The following is a 21,260-nucleotide window of genomic DNA, read 5'->3' as shown; positions in this document are numbered from 1 at the left end:
TTTTGTATCTCCTCGACGCTTCTCTTGACTCTTTGTCTTTTTTCCTCCTCCGCCGCGCGCGCTCTCTCTCTCTCTCTCTCTCTCTCTCTCGCGCACTCACTCTCGGGTGCGTGTTCGTATCTGAGTCGCTCGCTCGCTCTCCACGGCCGCCGTTCACTGCAGCAAAAACAGTCTGTCTGAAAAGACGAGAGGGAGGGGAGGGGACAAGGGAGGGAGGGAGGGAGGAAGCGAGGGAGGGAGGGGGCTTTAATACGATTTGGCCCGTAGCATCGGGATAACAGGGCCGGAGCACGGGGCCTACTGGCGGAGAGCAACCCGGAGGAGGAGATGGAGCTGATAGCAGTGTGAGGAACAACCATAATGTCGCTGTGCGCTCCGCAGAGAGTCTAACCGGACCTTATCTCCTGTGATGCTGCTGTATCTCCTCCTGGTTCCCCTACGGCTCTGCTCACTTCCCCCAGGGGGGTCAGAAACGGAGCCCGGCGTCCCTCCCAACTTGTAGCATGTAGTCTGTCGAATGGAAGAGGTCATCTCAGGTTGGATTGTCGCGGCTGTCGGCAGCCCATAATGTTCCTTATCGCTGATATTACGGAGCTATTATCCATATCTCGCAGATAGGCCCGTGCCTATTTCGCGTATAGGCCCAAGCATTTAAAATATGGCAATGTTACAGCGAGTCCTTGGCGGAGAAAGACTTCTTTGGGGAGTCATTGTATGCGTACATCTCCACGGGGACTTTTAAAAGCATTTGTATAATAGGCCCATAACGCCGACACCGCAGGATGTTTATGACCTTTCTATACGGCCGGTTTTGCATACAGACTTTATGCATTTTTGTTCTGACCGTCTGGGAGTCAGGATCCAGGGGCTGGTGGGAGGGAAGGGGAGGGTGTGTGGGGGGGGGGAGGAGGAGAGGATTATGGATTAGTTTTACTGGCGGATTAGGTCTGTGTGTGGGGAGGCCTGATGGGGTTAAACATGGATGGCGGCGGCCGCACGACAGCCCAATCAGTGGTGTCACTGAAACAAGGGGGGAAAGAGTGTGTGTGTGTGTGGGGGGGGGGGGTTTGTGTCTGGGGGGGGGTACAAAACAAAACAAGCCGTGGGGAGCCGGGAGGAGTTGAGAGTCGGCGTGTTTGAGGGATCTTCAAGCAAGCAGCTGCCGTGCACGCCGACGACACATAAGTAGGCTGCAGCTTCGGGCTCCCATCAGCTGGGAAATGTGCTTTAATAAAAGCAGAAGCTAAAGTCCACCTTCAGGGGCCCTTGGAAGGATTCTAGAAAGAAAACACCAATGCAATCCATATCCTTCACTTGCACAATGCTGTTGGAAATATTCTGTTCAGACGGAAATCTGCATTTAAAATAGTGTTGAGAGGACAGTGTTTCCTCATCACTCGGTCTTTCATGTGCAAAGTGGAGTCGAGTCCTTTTCCCAGAAGACGGCACGCGGCATCTGGCGTCGTTAAACACGTGAAAATGCTTTTGTTTTCGCCGCTGCATTAGAGGGGGGGGGGGGGGGGGGGGGGTTTGCTTTAAATGAGTGGACAACTCCGGGACCGTGCACGAGCAGCGCTGCGCGTGCGTCGTCCCGCGGGGCTCGCGCGAACCACCGGGTCCGTAAAGGGTGCGCGTGAGGAGGAGCGCGCTGACCTTTGAGAGCTAAAGATTAAATTAAATGAAATTTTTTTTAAAAACAACTCAGACTCTGCGTCGGTCATCTGCAAGGAGTTCACACGCTGTCTGACGTATTCCACGTTCATATGCGGAGCAGCCTTGTAAAACGCATCGCGGCTGCAGGGGCAAGAAACCAACATCTCTGGTTTTTAATCCATCACTCATGCAAAAAAAGCCATTCACACACATCTCTGCCGGGACTCGAACCCGGAGCCTCTGGATTAGAAGTCCAGCGCGCTATTCCATTGCGCCACAGAGACTCAGCCACATTTTTGTCGATCAAAAACGGATTTATTCCGCCCCTCCCAGCCCCGCGCAGCATCCTCATCATCCCTCAGCATCAGCACCGCGGCCGTGCGGTTGGTAATTTTCCGGCCGGTAGGGGGTGCTGCCGAGGAGCCATCGTTAGTCCCCGATGCCTTATAAGAGGATGGGGGAGCGTCTGCTGCGTGTCCCCCACTGCTTGTACACAGGCTGCCTCGTCAAAACGTCATGAGGGTGATATCATCCGAATCAAACGAGGGAACAGCTCGCGTAATGAAGCGATCTCCACGTATGAGGTAAAGCTTTCCCTCCTTGTTTTTTTATTACCTCAGCTACTTCTGACAGGAACATGTCGACGGGTCTCTGCGTGAGCCGGCGATGAGCGAGTCCAATCAATTCCTAAAAGGCCGTGGAGTTTGAATATTTTCCCTGTCCATCACAATCGACAATTACAGTCCTGTGGGTTTGTGGCTCAGATGGAAATGTGGCTATAATGAGGAATAGACAACGCAGCAAATCGTCTAAAAGGCAAATTCTCTGCAATCAGGATAAGAAGTTAGAAGATAGGTTTTTTTTTGTGTTTTTTTTGCTGTGCCAATAACGCAGAGCGTTAAACGTAGACCAGTATCGGGGCTCAGGGTGGAACACCAGTTATAAATAAACACAGCTATAAATTCAGTGTTTTATAAAAACTGACAGTTATTGTAAATTCAGTTTGCGGAGTGTAAGCGGCGTGTTTTGATCACACTTGTGCTTCACAAATAGATTTTATCAACGGAACAAAATGCGATTTTGTTGACGAGCGCTTCCCCTTTTAAGCCACTGGTAACAAATTGATAACCGATTCAGTTAGCGCCAACGAGACCGAGGGCTCGCATGAACAGTTACACTCGCCCCCCCCACCCACACACACACACACGCCCTGTGGTACTGTAGCTTAGCTGGATCTCACATCACTGCTGGATTTTATCCAGCCTGCACGACAAAAGCTGTTAAGGGGCAGTGTAGCTCCTGGGAGGTGGGGCCCGAGGCCCGGTGAGGGGCCTGTATTCACTCACACACACACAAACAAGAACGAAGGCCCGCTGTAAACAACCGCACAAACACACACTGTGAGCACTGAGGGCAGAGGGAGGTGATTAACGAATGGTCACGTCACAGCACCGTTAAACAAGTTACATAAAGACATAACATGTAGGACGCGTCTAATTTTGGACGCCGGTTGTTGTTGCCGAGTGTGAAATAAACTGGGTCACATTTGCATGCACTTTGCACTCTTTGCTGCGTGCGATGACCCCGACGTTTTCTCAAGAGTATAATTAAGTCCAAGGGACAAAACATCACAACACATTTACTGCATACAGTATAATATAAGCCTTTATTTAATTCTTTGATGAAATAGTGCCTGCAGTAGGCAACAACATATACACAAAACTCCCACAGTGAACGCGAGTGCAGATTCCCTTTCCTCTCTTCTGGTCGTCTGCTCAGAGGAAGAAAGCCACGGCTATGGAGGTGATGACGGACAGGCCGATGACCGTGTAGCCGGTGCGGTACACCTCGGGGATTCTGAAGCCCTTGCCAAGGTCCCAGCACTGATTTGAAAAAACAAATAAGACAAAGAGAAGAACATTTAGCACAAGAATCACCACGAGACGATGAATCCGCTGTGAAATGACAGAAATGTATCAATGTACTAAATCGCTAAAGTCTTACCAAGTGGCGGATGCCGTTGTAGGTGTGGAACGACGCGGGGAGGACGAGGGCGAATTTGGCCAAACCAAGGAGATAGGGGCCGACGGAGAGCGAGTGGATCAGGTCCAGGTAGTGGGGGTAACTCTCCGGTAGTACCAGCGCTGCCAAGGCAAAGGCTGAGATAGCTGGACACAGACACAGGCAATGAGCTTGGACAAGGTGTGGATGTCTGAGTGCCGCATGCCTTTGGGAGGAAAACAACGACGAGACACACAACGCGTGCTGAGGAGAAACATGTTACTGACATTTCTTGTTTTGTTTTTTTCTGGATTAGTCTGGATGAGTCCCAAAGCCCAGCGGCCAGTCACTCTGCAACATCTGAGCGTGTCCATTATGCAACGACTGTTTTCCTCCCGCTGACTGAATTAAATGAAGGCCAAACAATGGTTCTGTATCAAACAGGCTCTTCAGCAGCAGCTTGAATGAACTGCACTAAACGGGGCTGTCTGAGCCTTTCTTACTGTCTGGATGATTAAGAAAAATATGCAAAGTGGCATTGGAAAAGGCGTATGAGCGTAAACACTAAAGGCACGAGTTTCAAACAGAAATTAACATCCATTGTATTTCAATGAGCTTTAATGCAATATGAAAAATGGCAAGAAAGGCAAGCTAACCAAGCATTTCTTATAAATGCAATAGGACTTACTGGCCTATTAAAAATCACCCTGCAGGTGAAATATGTTTCACCAGCACGTTGCAAGGAAACCAGAAAGCTGATTTCAGCGATAAAGCACATGAGATGTTTTGATAGGAAGTCATGACATTGATCAAGGTCAAAGGTATTGGTGAACCTTGTCCATCACAGGCTCCACGATTACACCACGCAAATGAACGGAAGCTATTAGCCGTCCAGCATCAGACATGATTTTAACACACAAAGGGTGGAATTGTATCGAACAACCTCCGTTTCTAAATGCTCTTAGCAGAATCAATAGCGATGGAGTAAAAAGCTCTAAAGAGATTTTCAGGGTCAATCACAAAGTCAATTGAAAGGCTTTACTTAGATATGGAATGATAAACATAAAAGACCACGCGTGTATCCTCATGCATTTTTCATGTGGAAAAATGTGGGTATCTGAAGGGCGAAAATACTTTTCAGATAGGTTTGTTAAATATTCTAACTTTAGTAATGATGAGAAAGACAAAGAAAAGAGGAGTTACCTCCGCTGAGCCCCACTCCAGTTCCTCTGAATGTGATGGACATCATCATAGGGACGGACCATCTGAAACACAAACAAAATGCCACACATTTACTATAGTAGCAGATTTATGTGGTTGAGCCTATTAATACTTAAAACCCAAGGACGCTTAAGTCAAAGAGTTGTGCCTCCACAGACAGCAAGGACCACTCATCGTGGCTGCGAATCCCAGAGCGAAAAACAGACATTGGAGGGTCTTTGAAATTCTGAATGAAAGTAAAAAGGAAACTTTCACTTTTAGACTCTGAAATAAGAAATGGAAAAGGAATAAGGCCTATGCTGTTCTGGTAATTAAATTTAAAGCAGATCAAAGGGTATCATTTAAATCAATAGTTTACATTGTCTATACTACAGCACTTAGGATAGTAAGCGCCTGACCGTGAATAAAGTTTCTCATTTCGCTGAATGACGTAACAATCTGATAATGTGATAATGGTGGCTCTTCTTACACAATATGAAGATTGACACGTATAACAATATTACTGTTAACTTGGATAAATTATAAAGCATAAACGGGGTGGGGGGGGGGGTGTTGGTGGCGAGAGTACAAACTTGTAAATGGTGAGATGAGGAGACATGGGTCGGCTTAATTTGGCATTTTTGGACCAGAACTTGTTCATTTCTTCCTTAGCCGTGGTTCCCATTGGAGCAGCTCTGTAGAGAGAAAACTACTTTGAGTCCACGGCTTTACGAGATAACAAAGTTTCACACGTGGCATGAATCTGTAGCACAACTAAGATGTACAGCGGTGCATTTATGGGAAACACTCACTGTCTGTAGAAAACACTGTAGTGCGGTCTGGAGAGAGAGACACCCTGACGGGCCATCGTCCTGGAACACAAGAAACAAGGGATAGAAATAATCTTTACTTATTTAAACTGGTTTGTTTTAACAGCAAAATAGCAACCCAGTAAAGCGATTATAGCAAATGGGTGCATCTTACAGTAGGACTTCTGATTCAGCCCCAAACCCGGAGCTTCAACAATGCAGACTCCACATGAAGTCAATCTGACCGAGGTGTGCAATGCGCAGCCGTCGGTAGCATTTAAAGAAGCAATTAACTACTAACGCAGCGTCTAAGAACAGTGATAACAAATGGTTCACCTTTCATAAAGAGGACGAAGTTCTACTAACATTTGACTCTCCGGCGTTACTGTGTTGACAGACAGCTGGTAAAGGCACTGAAGAGCGGCTAGCTAAGCGGTCACTTAGCTAACTACCGAACTAGACCAGAGCATTGTCTGCTTAACAGTCATTTACAGACAATCAAGGCAGGCCTAAGGCAGCAGAATACACCCTTTGAGTCACCCATGAATTATAATAATAGGAGCCAAAGTCCACTTGGCTAGCTTACGACTGTCTCAGGGAGAGCTAACGGTAGCGCTAATGCTGGACTGCTAACTAGCTAACACAGCTAGCGCTGAATATTTATGTTGAATAAAGAACGATAAACAAAGCGAACAAGATGACACTCGAGCGGGCTTTCCTTAACTTTGACACGGTAAAGCAGATAAACGACACGAAAACCAGACCACAAACACTGCGAAGCACAGATGCACTGACCTTAGGAGCAGCGCCATGTTTGACACGGAGTGGGCGGAAGTGACGTAGCCGGATGTTGTGTTTCCTCTGGTGAGGAAACTCTCTGGTCCAAAACCTTCAACGGCTGTTTGTTCAGGGTGAGTGAGGACGAAAGAACAAAGCATTTTATCACAACCCGATAAATATATCTCAGAAAAAAAAGTCTTTGGATGACCAAACATTTAATTCAGCCCAACTCAAAGAAGGAGTCCTACAAGAACTAGGAAATCAGAATCAGCTTTGTATTCTCATACATGACTGTTTTTTCTTTTTGCTCTACAAATACTGTACATTATTTATTTTCACAAATGAAAAATGTTAAAGGATAAAAACAGAATTAATGTATGTGACTATATTTAAAGGAGCCACACACACACACAGGGTGGTGGAGTTAATGATGCCTAGACGCAGCACTTGACTGGTCCCATATATTAATATTTCATTAAGTATCAAATAAAAGGCTATGGAGGGCTATAATTAGACAAGATTAGATATATGGAAGTTGAAGACTGACTGCGTGTATATATACTCTCCGGCGTATACGTATGACTCTCCAGTGGAAATTTATATATATATATATATATATATATATATATTACACACACACACACACACACACACACGTTTTTCAATATTTTGACATTGCGTTTCACTTGACATTGCCGATTTCTTTGTTGATTATTTTGTCAGGTAACGAGTGTCTTAGTGAATAGAAGACACAGGGACATAAATAATGGATGATAAGATATGAACATAACGCAGAGCCTGCATTGTACTGTCTTTTTAAGATGCCAGTATTCATGTCAAAATAATGATCACAAAAATAATGATCTTTGAACTTTCTTTTCACAAATACATTCCATTTTAATGTGAATAAAAATTCTGGCCAGAATATATAGCGATGGATATTTTTACATTTCATCTGAATTTGCCGGCGCTCTCTAGTGAACTATGAAACGTATCTAGTGTATAACTGACCGTAGTTCCTGTCACTCACGATGTCCCCCAGCGTTTTATACCAGATCTCCAGATTCACTGTCATGGCCGATGATTCTCAACTGCATCTCTCCTCACAGCTGCGACTCACTCCACCATCACCGCTTACCCGTTGGACGTTGTAGGCAAAGAAACCTTCTGGCACTGATTTGTACCGAGTCCCAAATCCTAAAAATGTTCCCATTTTATAACCTCAATAACCAGCTCCTCCAACCCGCGGAGCCCCCTCCCGATGCCTGAGGCCTGCTGATGTCAACCTCCCGCAAGCCTCCACAGAGCCCTTCAGACGCCGCCTCATTACCAAATGACATTAACAATGCATCCGCGTTATCACCAAGACTCAACCGTTGAGACTTCCTCAAAAGTGGCCCAATTATTTTCCTAGACATTACCGTGTTGTTACATCTCCTTTCTTCCATTTTCTATTTTTTTTCGTACACTTTGTAAAGAAAAGCTCAACATAAATGTGATGTGTGATTACAATAAGCACCGAAGGCAGATACATTTATTAACACATGTGGCATCCTACATATCACAATTACTCAAAGTTGTTTCACTGCTGGATCACAGAACAACAAAACAATGGAACATTTGGGAATTTATTTTATTCGTGGTACATCTCACGAGCCACATTTGGTGTTGCCTTTGGTAGCGGTTCGTCTGAGGCGCATGCTGAAGGTGTGCGTTACCATCGAGGAATCACACATCAAAAGCCTATTTTCAGCAGTGTTTTTCCTCATGATAATCAGATTTGTGAACTGATCCATGCAATATCGCAATGGACAAACACACAGTTGCACCCCCCGCAATCACGCACAAATTCTCATACGCCCACACTCTCGCAGACACGTCAACTGACATTTTCTGAATATTAATAATATGTCTCCTGCTCCACCCAACCTGTAAGAGAGAGAGAGAGAGTGTCAGAGCACAAAATGACAGGCGAGCAGTTTTCATAATAACCTTTTGTATCGCTCTATTTGTATTCATCTCGTTGTTTTTGTCTCTGTACATTTCCAAATGAATCCCCTCATAACTCTAAGAGTCTGATCAGCAGCCCGTGACACAGAGATTAACAGAAATGATTAGCTGTCACGATAAATTGTATTAGCCTGCCCGTGTCTTGGCCCTCATCATGAACACGTCTCAGGCCGCTGAAGTGTGTCCATATCACGGGGAGGATCTTCGGGGCCGTATCTCAAGAGCCTCCATCAGCCGGCTTTCATTTCCTCTCTCTCCTCATTCCCCACTGTTTCTCGTGGCGCCGGACAGGTATATAATCTCTTTCCTGGTGCGAGTTTAACGGGTGTTCACAGAGTTGTCGGAGTCCATGAGGAACTCGGACGTCCGCCTGCATGTTAAAGTTCAGCTGCTGCGAAGGGTCGCGTTTCGTTCTTAGCTTAAGGCGAGAAGAGGCACTCAACCCTTCCGCAGTAATCTGGGATGATGTCGCTCGAGTGCTTCCATCAACAAGGACTACAAGCGGCTTGTGGTCGTCGGTCCATTGGCGAGATACACCGAACAGTGGAAATCCAGTGAAGAATCAGACGTGTGACGTGTGATTTTCTCGGTTGTCTTGTTTATTTGCCGTGATTTTATGCTCCGTTTACTGAACTGAATTGGGGAGCAAAGTGCCAGACAGCGCGGCTTTTACATGCTAGTTTGTCATAAATCAAACCGGGAAGACTAACAGTAATCAGTCAGGTGCTACGCGGGCTGCAGGCTTTGAAAGCAGGATCATTTTTTCAGTATCGATCGGCCCGCTGGAGTGTTTAACTGGTCGAAGGTGGGGGGGGGGGGTTAGAATTAAAGTTTAAAATGGAAATTATCACGGTTACTGGATGCAAAGAAATGACAATAGCGAAATAGAAAACTGCTGAGATTAAAACACAGTTTTCAAATCTGCATTTCCAGCTTTACACAAAAAGATGTTCATCAACAATCATCCATAATTGGAGCAGACTTTGTTTTGTAAAATTGCTGCCTGTACTTTCTTTTTTTTGGGCTTCAGTCTAAATCAGCTGTTGTTTTGACATCAATTCTTTCTGCTGCTTTTGAAGGACATTGAACTGGATTTTTCACTCTTTGCGCGCCGGGATCCTTCAGGTCCGACCGGCGGACCGGAGCCGTGGCGTCTTCGTCGATCAGTGTCTCCTTTAGGGAGCCGACGGTGTACTTTTTTTTGGGGGGGGACAAGTGTGTATGAGGACACGGCATGAAGGCCGAGAGAGGTCGGGAGGACGGGACGAGAGGCTGACGAGAGGCCTCCGCCGCAACACCGTCGCTTTTCCCCCCTTTCAGCATATTAACAAGACACAGACGGTTGAAGCACCTTGGCTCCTCCCAAACGCTGCTTACCTCCGGGGCATCTCCGCAGAATTAATTTGCGGACCTCGTCGTAAATGAAGATGAGAAGACTGTACGGGAAGGCGCAGAACCACCACAGGGGCCTGAGGGGAAGAGAGGCGAGAGTCACGGGCCCGGCGAGAACCACCTTTTGAATGTTGAGGAGAACACCGTGGTGTCGGAGGAGATCGCGGCCTTCGCTCGAAGCCGAGAGCGGGAGGCGGAGCGTACTTCAGGGGGTACATGCGCAAGGCGACGTCCATCCCCGGGCAGTAGGAGAGGAAGGCCGCCAGACCCGTCTCGACGAACAGGCCGAAGATCAGCACCCTGTTCCTGATGACCACGAAGAAACGAGGGGAAAGAACAAACGGAGATGTGGAAATATGTGAAAAACGTTAATCACAGACGGCTCACTATTCGCCAGAGGTGTCAAAAGTATTCACGTTCATTAGTAGAAGTACAGATACTAGGGTTTGAAAAGACTCCTGTAGAAGTTGAAGTATCGACTCGAGCTTTTTACTTAAGTAAAAGTATAAAAGTACTGGTTTCAAAACTACTTAAAGTATAAGAGTAAAAGTGATGTAAGAAATTCCATTAAGGACAAACTCTTAACGCGTAACCTCGCTCACACAACACATCCTGCCGTTGGGATGATGGGAACAACAACAACAACAACAACAAATGTATCTGACTTAAACAGATAAAACCACAACCCATTTTCCAGTGACACGAGTCACACACACGCTGTTCGCATTGATGAGGTAGACCGCCGTGACTCCCCCAGGTTCTCTACGTCATGGGGGGGGAAATGCTTCAGAGCGAATACAGAATCCCTTTGTGTTCATTTCCAAAGCCGCATTAAGACACACGTCACTTTATTTAATAATTAAAATGCGTGCGAGTCGCTGTGTTGTGTCAGACTCTCAATAAAAACATTTAGGACAAACGTTACGTGGACGATCTGCCGGCGCATCGCGGAGAAAAACCAACCGGGTGTCTGGATGCTAAATGTTTGTGCTTCTCATCCAAACACAATCACATGCACTCTGTCCGCGTAGCGCCGTTTGTCTGGATGGGTTTTTGTGTTTGTGAGTGACGACAAGCCGAAAGTAACGAGGCTGTTTTTAAAATGTGAGTAGAAGCAAAAAGTCGTAAATACTCCAGTAAAGTATAGACACCCAAAACTTCTACTTAAGTACACTTCTGCTCTTTGCACGTACTTCATGCCCTGCTGAATGAGGGAGTTCCTCCTGGTCTTGCAGATGACGAGATCGGCCCACTGCACCACGACGATGCTGATGAAGAAGGAGGTGTGGCAGGTGAACTCGATGATCTTCCGCTGCTCGTAGGTCTGCAAGGTCAAAACACGGGTTGCGTTCATTTCTGCGTGGGTACAGGGGGGGGGCGCTGAACGGGGGGGGGGGGCTGCGGGTCGCCGCTCCTTACCCACTGCTGCCCGTAGGTGTCCTCCAGGTCGTTGACCTCGCGGTCGTCCCACGCGATGCGGATGCCCAGCAGTGTTCCCGGTAGGAAGCCGTTCTCCGCCAGGATCACAAAGTAGGTGAAAAACCCGGCGAGGGCCTGGATCATCCCTGGAGAATGAAACACGCGGCGAGCGATCAAACGTCAACGCGCCGTCTGTTCATCCGAGTGTCCGCGAGCCACTTTTTATGGCAACATTTCAGTTTACAGCTTTGTAATTTCTGCAGAGGTTTCCTCATAGGATCCGTGTAAATTACTGCCGCATGGACACCAAGTTGTCCTCAGTCATTTAACTAGAGTTTAGCTTTTTGTGTTTTAGACTTTTACCTTGTTGGCCCTTTAAAAAAATCTATTAACACGCAGACCTGCAGCGTATTGACAAATTCATTTAATTGTATTTTGAAGTAAAGTAATTAAATGAACTAAGCAAGTAATTAAGAATTTATCGGCGCGTTTCTTAATTGTATTACAAGACGTTACCCATTTTATTTGTGTGGTGCCTTTAAAGTGATCAGTGATCGTCACTGTTATGGAAGCTCGGCAACAAGACCGCTGATTAAACTGTTTGTTGCCGTTGGATTATTTACTTTTTATTCATCTCTCGCAGTGTCACAATGGGGCGGTTTTTAAGTAGGACAATGACAAGATTTACAGATCATAAGTGTCATTTGGCAAAAGCTGCTCTGACAGCAGCACTGATAACGCCGGTGGTCCGACGCGTTGCGTCACTTCCTTACTGGAGTTATAACAATAAACGGAGCCAGAAAGTGGTTATTCTTTACGCTGTGGACGTCCAGCCTCAGTTCACCTGCTGGGCACTTAATATTTGTCCAACAACAGCAGAGGCGATTGCGTCTTCCTCCCTCCGCCCTGTGTAGATGCTTCCAGCAGCCCGTCGCGTTCATGTTTCGTGACGTCTTTTCTTTGGAAACCGCCACCGTTTCTGATGAAAGATGAAGATGTAGTAATCGTCTCCTTCGTCGCTGAATTGTAACCCCCCCCCCGTGTTCGTGTCGATGTGTTTGTTTCTTTTTTCCTTTCAGTCAGCACTTTGTGCACGAGGCCTACTTTATCACGTCGGTGCACCTTGAACTCTTATCTTCTTCTCAAAGGATTCTGGGTCACAGCCAGAGAAGCAGGCGTACTTTACAACGTGTGATAGAAACGTCCTGCTATTTATGGCCTAGCGAGTCGTCTGGTAGAACGGGAACCCGCGGGATGCTTGCGTCTGTTTCCAGGACGCCGTTACGTCTTCTTCCCTCACAGTTTTGGAACCGTGCTTTTGTGCGCGTCAGTGGAAATCAGATCAGCAGTCAGAAGTTCACTGTTGATGCTTCAGGACTTCGCGCCGTAACGATGGAGCGGCGGATTGTAAATGTGATTTGACGTGACCTGCAACAGTTTCCCCCAGTGGTGGTCTTCTTGGAAGAAATGTAGGATTTGATACGAGTTATCTGGCCGTTTGAATGCGTTTGGCTTTAATTTGTATTCCATCCACTGAAGCCGTGCCATATTTTGACCTATTTATCGGCCAATGAAATTGGGCCGGCCTTTGAGCGCCGCTATTCCCAAACCACGGATAAAAGGGATGCTCCAAGAGCGGCTCCAAGTACTGCAACACGGCCAAGAAGTCGCAAACAGCAGCATGCTCTTCATTTCCTGTAAATGTCACAACAATCAAGAGGAAAATCACGCGTCCCTAAACACCACTGTCAAGAAATGCCAAATATTCTGCTAATTGTTCTTCGTTGCCGTTTAACTACAACTTCCCGCGATAAGTGTGTCAGTGAACGCCGCGTTGCGCGAGGACCGACCTATCTGTCCGTAGGCCATGCTGATGAGGCGCTCGTTGACCAGCTTGTCCGTCCGGGGGTTCCTGGGCTGGCGTTTCATGATGTCACTCTCCGCCGTCTCGTAAGCCAATGAGATGGCGGGGACCTGGGGAGAGGACGGGACGACAGCGCCGAGGTCAGCTCGCTTCATTCACCCGTCTGCCACGAATGTCGAGCAATTTGTCTCGCTGGCGACAGCACAAAAGGCGCGATGACAGCGGCGGGCGCGGCGGCGCCGTGGACCCATCGCCATTAATGCAATTCGCCATTCAATCACCGCGCGGAAGGAGGGAAAAAGACAAGAAAAAGGGCAAAGGGAGGGCAAACACAAGCCGTGACAGAGACACAGAGAGACTGCTGGTTGATTCACAGGCTCTAACAGGAGGGTATGAAGGTCTCTGTGTGTAATAAAGATCTCGTATTGGGTCGGTTTTACCCGGTAAGCAATATGTGTGACTTAGGGCAGGAATGTCTGTGCCTTAGGTGGGATTTGAGGCGGGGGGGGGGGGGCTGAAACAGAACACATGGGCTCTGCGCTGAACAAATCCGGCTCGTTTCGGTGCCGTGGCCTCAGCCGACCCCGAGGAGGACATGGAAGAGAAGGGGGAGAAGGAGGCCACTGAATGGTTTCTTTTTTAATTTTTTTTTACACCTCTGACAGTGTCGTCGTGTGTGTTTGTGTGTGAGTTCTAATCCTGAGTGCGCCGCGTCGTGCTTTGATAAACATCTCTTTGCAGACGTCCTTTTCCACATGTCAGTGCTTGCTAAAAATAATCACGGCAGACTGCGAGCGCCGCTTGTCACTGCTGAATCTCTGCAGAGCCCTGCAGCCCGTTGCCTGCAGTTCAACTAAGCTGTTAACAACCTCGGCAGACACGGGGAATCTAATTATACATGTGTACTGTACTATAAACACTTTTTATTCAATTTTTCCATTTGCTTATCGTTTTCTTCAAAGCCGACATCCAGCTGTTGGCTCCACCGATGGTCATCAAACGCGTGCAGGCATGTGACCTTCAGGCAAAGTGGGTTTATATGCAAAGCGGTTGCACAAATATGCTGCTTTTAAACTGCACTCATCGCATCTCTGAAGACGCATCCGGCCAATAAGGAACCCGCGGTCCCTGTGATCCCACTCAGTTACGCAAACATCGGCCACGCGCGAGCAGATGCGCGCTGCCGCTGGAAAACCAGAGTTCGGCGAGGACAAGTGGAACTGCTTTATTAACAATTTCAGCCCGCCAGTCGCGTCCCCCCATCTTTTAACCTGTGGAGACGCGCGATGCCTCTCGGCGGTTGTGGGTACGGGTCCATTACGGCGCGTGTACCTCATTACTGCGATTTCTGCTGGTGGCAGACTGGTGAGCACAAGAACCACTCTCAGCCCGCGTGTGACTGTCTGCAGGATGAGAGCAGGAGAAATTAAAGTTACGGTAATGAACACAATGGAACGAGTCCTTTGGAACGTATGCGTCCTGCGCTTCCTCTCTCGCGGTGATGGATTACGCCCCCTCGGGCGAGCAGCGTGCCAGCGACTCTCTTTTGCTGCTGCCGGAAACACAAAAGGAGAGACGTGCATCTGGAAACGGCAGCGCTGTGAAATGTAAATGCGAACGTGAGCGTCAGCCCGGCCTTTGTTCCGCTCCGACAAACGGATGTCGGCGGTTAGCCAGAAGCAGATTTCTCCCACTGACAGAAAGAACAAATTAGACAAAATGTTTTGTTCTTTTTGCCTTCAGGCAATGAGTATTTGACGCCCAAATCAACCGCGGTTTCCTAAATGTCACCTTTGGCGTCCCTGCAGCCGAAGCAACATGTGGCTAACAGTAGCGTCCCGTCACTGAGAAGAATCACTAGAATTAGACAACACTTAGCTTTGACAACTTGAAAGGGGTTTGGAAAACCAGCCAATAATTTGCAGCGTGTCGAGAGGGCTTAAAAAAAAATACCACTTGTCGAATACAAACATTGGAAACCAGCGTCAGAAAGGACAAGAAAATCCACCAGACGACTGTGGATGAGTGCCTCACAGCACCTCACTTCAACGTATCTGAGCCCTGGAACCTCTGTGAAACATTTAATCAAACGTATTGATCGAGATAATAAAGAATAAAGAAAACAGTTGTCGGCTTGTTGCGCAAATGGGCCGGATGAAGAGAGGCGAGAGGCGGTTCGGCCCCCCGAGCTCACCATGTCGGTGCCCAGGTCGATGCAGAGGATGGTCACGGTTCCCAGAGGAAGAGGAACGCTCAAACAGATGAAGAGGAGGAAGGGCGAGATCTCCGGGATGTTGCTGGTCAGCGTGTACGCGATGGACTTCTTCAAGTTGTCGAAGATCAGGCGACCTGCAGCCGCCACAAGTAGACGGGGAAGAAGAGGTCATTCCGCTTGTGGATGCCAGACACATGTGATGTGTGGATGTCTCGGTTTAGGCCTGTCGGGTATCAGTTACCCACCGTATTGTGTTTCCCCATCGCGTCCAAGTTAACTTTCCCGACTTTGACTGGGAGTTGACTGAATGTTTTTCCTCAGACCGCTTTAATTAGGTAGCAGCCTCTTGTGGTAAAAATCTCAAATCTGTCAGACTTTCAACTCAAGTCGTCAATTTCAAAAATGTCAAGTCTTATGAGGCAAATATCAGGTAAAGTTCAGCATTTTAACATCTCCAGTTACTGAGCAACACGAGTCCTCTCGTCACATAAGGAGCAACATTAAATATTTTGGCCGGATCAAAGCTTGAGACTTGGGAGGGTTTTCCTTTAACGTCTCATCGGTCCTGAGGACCTTAAGGTTCCTGTTCATTGTCTGGATACAACGAACCAAGATGTTAAACGTGAGGATTCAAACCCACAACCCGGCAGAGGACGTCACGGTGACTGGATCCCCTTCTTTTGTACATTCTGTTAAATACTGTTTGAAATCGACAATGATATTGCATTTTCAACCTCTACCTCTAATTATCTCCAGTCTTTATTGCTACATGACAAATGAGCTCGCCGGCGGAAATTTTTAATCTAAAAGTTTTTGAATCGCCCTTCCTCCCCCCCCCCCACCTCACCCTCCTCCACTCCGGTGACGATGGAGGCAAAGTTGTCGTCCAGCAGGATCATGTCGGCGGCCTGCTTGGACACGTCGGAGCCCGCGATCCCCATGGCAACGCCGATGTCGGCTTTCTTCAGGGCCGGGGAGTCGTTCACGCCGTCGCCCGTCACGGCCACAATGGCCCCCTGCGAGGGGCAAACAAAACGTGTCAGGAAGAGAAAGAAAAGCACTGTGATTTAAGCTGTCCTCCCCCCCCCGTCTCCCCCTCCCTCCCCGTCCTCCCTCCTGTCTTAATAAAGTCTTTTCCAAGCAGCTCTGGGGAGATTAAAATGAAAAAATGGAATTGAGTCGCGATCATTCAGTCACAGAGGGTGAGAGTGAATAAGTCAGGGTGTGTGACTGCATGACTTCATTATACGCGGGTGTGTGCGAGTGCATACGCAGCCAATTTGCACTATTGCGCACACACACACACACACACAAACACACACACACACACACACACACACACACACACACGCTGAACGTTAGGACATACACAGGCTATAGGGTTTAATATGTGAGATCACCATATCGTTAATATGCTTTACAGATACACACACGTGTTCAACCGTGGACCTAAAACGGACCTGCACACACACACACACACACACACACACACACACACACACACACACACACACACACACACACACACACAAAAGCATTTATTCATCCTTTCTACCAGCACAAAGAGTTACACACCCAGTAAACTGTATTCAGCCTTAAATGGCAGGGACACACAAACACACACACACACACACACACAAACACACACACACACACACACACACACACACACACACACACTCGGCCATTCCTCCACACTTGAACAGGCACATTCAAGCATCCGGGCAGACGTTATCACACACACACACACACACACACACACACACACGGTTACATTCAAACATACAATTGAGATGTACGCTATGAACACACACACACACACACACACACACACACACACACACAGACAGACACACACAGACCGACCTGTCTCTGGCAGCCCTCCACTATGATGAGCTTCTGCTGAGGGGAGGTGCGGGCGAACACAATCTCAGTGTGGTTCCTCAGCAGGTCGTCGAGGTACTCGGGGCTCATGTCCTTTAAGTCCGAGCCGTGCACCACGCAAGCCTTGGCATCCCTGGGAAACAAGAACACAACCACACACGCGCACGCACACACACACACAACCACACACACACACACACACACACACAAGGTACGGTAAGGAGTCAGTGACACGGGGGACCATTATGCAAACGGGTTGACATTTTCTGGCCTTTTCCTAAGTTTGCTTCTCACAGACACACACAGGCGCGCGCGCACACACAAAAGGCACACACACACCTGGGGTTGACTTGGCTCAGCGGGATGTTCAGCCTCTCGGCGATGTCCTCCACTGTCTCAGTGCCCTCGGAGATGATGCCCACCCCCCTGGCGATGGCCTTGGCCGTGATGGGGTGGTCCCCCGTTACCATGATCACCTGACGGCAGACGGAAAGGTCCCATAAATCCCACAGCGTTTCCACGTCAAACCCCTCCGGTGCTCCTCCTCTGGAAGTCATCCAGATGTTACACCCAGGTTCAAATCTCCAAGAGGAACATCTTGATTGGTGGTTTTTCCCATCGTCATCGTGGTCGTGACCAAAAACCCATTGAGAATGAGGGTCGGGGGGGGGGCTGCACTCTGCACAGGGAGCTAAAGCATCATTCATTCACCTTCAATGCACCTGCAACCAAAGGCAGCCGTGTCAGAAGCAGAATATTTTGTTTATTCGCTTAATAAATCCTGTTTTCTTTTAGTAACATTGACTTTCAGACGAGGGCGTCACGGTGGCGTGGTGGTTAGTGGTCCGCCCAGTGGCCTCTCTGTGGGGAGTCTGCATGTTCTCCCCGTGTCTGCGTGGCTTCTCTCCGGGTTCTCCGGCTTCCTCCCACAGTCCGGAGACGGATGGATGGATGGATGGACTTTCAGACGTTTCATCGCTCTTGTGTCAAAAGAAAGATTTTTTGCATCGCGGCCACAGCTGGCAGAGTTTAGTACTAATTATATTAAGGAATGCTGATTTCTTTCTGAAAGTAAAGAAATACCCATTTTGAACGTTAAGAATAGACCAAAATCATAACGAAGAGCTGCAGAGAAACGTGAAGTTTCAAACTATTCGATAAAGGCTTTCAAGAGCTTTTAGTCCGACTTTTCCGAGACATATTGACGACATAAAAACATCTCTTTCGATCCCATAATTGATTATAAAGCGTATAATGGGGTTAAAACTCAGAATCTGACTTCAGATCAAATCCGTCTGGGACATTTATCTGAATACAAGCGTTTCTATTTGGATGGACGGAACAGCAGAACTCAAAGAGAAATTGAGGCTCCTTTTTGAGTCAACAACCTGCGTAGCTGCATCTGCAAAGAAGAAAGTATCCCGAATGCCCATTGAACCCGAACCCCGTCTGAAAAGTAAGTAACTAGGAGTAATTTGGAGCATCGTCTTGAGATCGCCGGCACCATCAGCATGCAGAACACGGCGAGCTGGAGGAACACGCAGCGAGGGAGAACTCTACGCGCCGACGCCTCTGGACCGGCGCTGTGAACCGGGGATGCACATCTCGCTGAGAACGTCGGCGCTGCATCCAATAAAAAGTAATTAGAGGCAGGTGCTCTGGTTTTCCCTCCCGGGCCGCGCTCCGAGGGAAAACGCAGCGGCTTTGTTTCCGCGCGGACGTGTGTTCGCCGAGAATCGTCTCCTTCCAGATGAGCGAGTGCGAGCGTGAGCGTCTGCCAACATGGAGCCGTTGCGTGAGGATGCGGAAACACGCATAAAAGAGGACGCGAGGCCCGTTTGCAGCGTCTTCCCACATCTGCAACAACACATTTATTTAAACACGCTTGGATGTCGCTCTGATGTTTGTGTAGGCGAAGAGAGACGCGCCACCATTTAGATTTAACACAACGCCCGAGTCCAAACCAAGTTGCTTCGGAAAACTTTTTGGATTTTTACATTTTAATCAGACATGTCATCACATTTTTCAATAAACTCCAAATCATGTTTTTTTCTTCCCTTCAGCAGCACCTGGTTTGTTCTTTAAGCCAATTGCGTGTGTGAAACGTTGATTATGGTCGGAGGCATGACTTCTCAGAGTGGGACTGAAATGTTCTAAAATACTCTTCCCACATTTAGAGCCCAAAGATACTCGTTATCCAATTCCTATCGTTCAACCTTCCTGCGGCCCGGCTTAAAGGAACATCTGCTCCGTGCGCATTTGCAGGTGATGAACATAATAATGAAAACAAAAGGAGTGGATATACATTTGGAAAGAAGGAACCTTTTCAACATTATTACCGGGACATCCTGAGTTCATCTTTTCTGTTGTTTTATATTTCGGTGGATTTCTGACATGCTAGTTTGTAGCTTTTAGAGGGACTTACTGGTTGGAATATGATGTCATTAATCATGTTTATCACCTGAAAAGAATAATAATCCCCCCCCCCAAAAAAATACAAACCGTTTTTTTGTTAGTTTGCATCTTTCCACACTGTAAATACATATTTCTGACCATCGGCGCTGCTTTACGCCATCAGCAGTTTCCTCTGAGCCACTTTATTTATCCATCGATTATCGGGCCCTCATTTGCACTCTGCATTCAACATCTCTCCTACGAATGAAGCCCTCGCGGGTGACGGGGGGTGATGGGGGGTGACGGGGGTCTTTTCAGGGAACAACAATGCAACCCGAGTCGATGGAAAGCGTTACCTTGATGCCGGCGGAGCGGCATTTGCCCACGGCGTCGGGCACGGCGGCGCGCGGCGGATCGATCATGGAGATGAGGCCCAGGAAGCAGAGCCGCTCGGTGGGGAAGTTCGGGTTGTCGCTGTCGAAGGTGAACCCTCGGGGGAAATGGGACGGAGACAGACTGGAGTGGCAGAACCCTGCGAGAGGAGAGGGACCGACACTTCAGCGCGGCCCGCAGCTACACAACGCCGCTGCCACAATCGTCGTGGCGCTTTGAACAGGAGAAACAGTCTTCAGGGGTGCGTGTGTGTGTTTATCCGTTATTCACATAGTCACAGCGAAACGCTCTCTGACCGTTTGCATACGGACCCCTGCGGATTCCACTCCGGGTCGATCGCACAAATTGAATCCGCCACTTTTTAAAATTTATTTATTTATTCATGACCCGCAGCCCTCAAAATAATAGCGTCTCTTGACCGACCCGTCGTCATCATCACCACACAGGGGATTTAATGATTAATAATGATTCACTCCAAAAGTTGCAGCTTTCCACTGTTTCACTGCTGTGAAAAAGTAAGAGTGACTCACAGAAATACTACCTACGGCACTTTATTCGTTTAAGAGACACCAACTTGTTTTCCTTGGTTGTCAAAATTCTGACATTTGCAGAGTCTGTATATTGAATGATTTCTCACCCAAAATGTGTCAATGGTATTTTACTCTTATTTCATAACATTTGAGCTTAGTCCTGATTTGAATGCTAGTCCATTAAAATAATACCAACCAGAACAAAAAAATAAGAAAACCCACTTTGGTGTAACAATGGACCTTCCTGCTTTCACACCACGTCGGTCCGTTTCTATTCCGGTTCACACCGCCGAGCCGAAACCTTCGTTTCTATTCACGCCGCCGCAATTAAAACTCTCTTCCCTTTTACAGGCGCATGCGGCCGACTGCCGTCTGCACCGGGGAGATAATAAAAAGGTAAGTTCCGTGTCCAACTGCTTCTCCCCGCTCCACAACAGCCGCCCCAACGTACCGAGCACTCTCTCCCCCAGGCCGGCCCAACGTACCCAGCACTCTCTCCCCCAGGCCGCCCCAACGTACCGAGCACTCTCTCCCCCAGGCGCCCCAACGTACCCAGCACTCTCTCCCCCGGGCCGCCCCAACGTACCGAGCACTCTCTCCCCCGGGCCGCCCCAACGTACCGAGCACTCTCTCCCCCAGGCCGCCCCAACGTACCGAGCACTCTCTCCCCCAGGCCGCCCCAACGTACAGAGCACTCTCTCCCCCAGGCCGCCCCA

At 48.1% G+C, this 21,260-nt stretch overlaps 3 protein-coding genes and 1 non-coding gene across 8 annotated transcripts in view; all 4 read right to left on the bottom strand.

The window, feature by feature from the left end:
• Positions 1 to 222, bottom strand: part of cadm3 (cell adhesion molecule 3) — a 61,938-nt gene extending 61,716 nt beyond the window's left edge. For all 4 annotated transcript variants that reach the window (XM_078099814.1, XM_078099815.1, XM_078099816.1 and 1 more), the window contains exon 1: positions 1 to 222. This exon is cut by the window's left edge and continues 130 nt beyond it. The gene's annotated coding sequence lies outside the window, so the exon portion shown is untranslated.
• A 1,641-nt stretch (positions 223 to 1,863) lies between these two features.
• On the bottom strand, positions 1,864 to 1,937 carry trnar-ucu (transfer RNA arginine (anticodon UCU)). Its single transcript has one exon. It is a non-coding gene; the product is annotated as a tRNA-Arg (tRNA).
• Positions 1,938 to 3,300: 1,363 nt separating this feature from the next.
• Positions 3,301 to 7,358, bottom strand: sdhc (succinate dehydrogenase complex, subunit C, integral membrane protein). Its single transcript, XM_040170759.2, has 6 exons — positions 6,459 to 7,358; positions 5,667 to 5,726; positions 5,448 to 5,549; positions 4,858 to 4,919; positions 3,658 to 3,821; positions 3,301 to 3,536 (listed from the first exon to the last, which is right to left on the bottom strand). The coding sequence occupies exons 1-6, from the start codon at positions 6,656 to 6,658 to the stop codon at positions 3,429 to 3,431; spliced, it is 696 nt and encodes a 231-aa protein (XP_040026693.2). The 5' UTR covers positions 6,659 to 7,358; the 3' UTR covers positions 3,301 to 3,428.
• A 699-nt stretch (positions 7,359 to 8,057) lies between these two features.
• Positions 8,058 to 21,260, bottom strand: part of atp1a2a (ATPase Na+/K+ transporting subunit alpha 2a) — a 29,793-nt gene continuing 16,590 nt past the window's right edge. For both annotated transcript variants that reach the window (XM_078099811.1, XM_078099810.1), the window contains exons 14-24: positions 19,978 to 20,153; positions 17,567 to 17,703; positions 17,210 to 17,360; positions 16,191 to 16,359; positions 15,323 to 15,477; positions 13,115 to 13,238; positions 11,265 to 11,410; positions 11,039 to 11,169; positions 10,050 to 10,151; positions 9,831 to 9,922; positions 8,058 to 8,372 (exon numbers count right to left, since the gene is read on the bottom strand). In XM_078099811.1, the coding sequence (XP_077955937.1) occupies positions 8,344 to 8,372; positions 9,831 to 9,922; positions 10,050 to 10,151; positions 11,039 to 11,169; positions 11,265 to 11,410; positions 13,115 to 13,238; positions 15,323 to 15,477; positions 16,191 to 16,359; positions 17,210 to 17,360; positions 17,567 to 17,703; positions 19,978 to 20,153 (1,412 nt within the window). In that variant the 3' untranslated portion in view covers positions 8,058 to 8,343. The remainder of the gene's footprint in view (positions 8,373 to 9,830; positions 9,923 to 10,049; positions 10,152 to 11,038; positions 11,170 to 11,264; positions 11,411 to 13,114; positions 13,239 to 15,322; positions 15,478 to 16,190; positions 16,360 to 17,209; positions 17,361 to 17,566; positions 17,704 to 19,977; positions 20,154 to 21,260) is intronic.

Source organism: Gasterosteus aculeatus, chromosome 3 (assembly GCF_964276395.1).
Source record: "Gasterosteus aculeatus chromosome 3, fGasAcu3.hap1.1, whole genome shotgun sequence".
In the NCBI taxonomy this organism is placed as follows: domain Eukaryota; kingdom Metazoa; phylum Chordata; class Actinopteri; order Perciformes; family Gasterosteidae; genus Gasterosteus; species Gasterosteus aculeatus.
The sequence above is the reverse complement of the archived record's forward strand: the minus strand, read 5'-3'. Positions and strand labels throughout refer to the sequence as shown.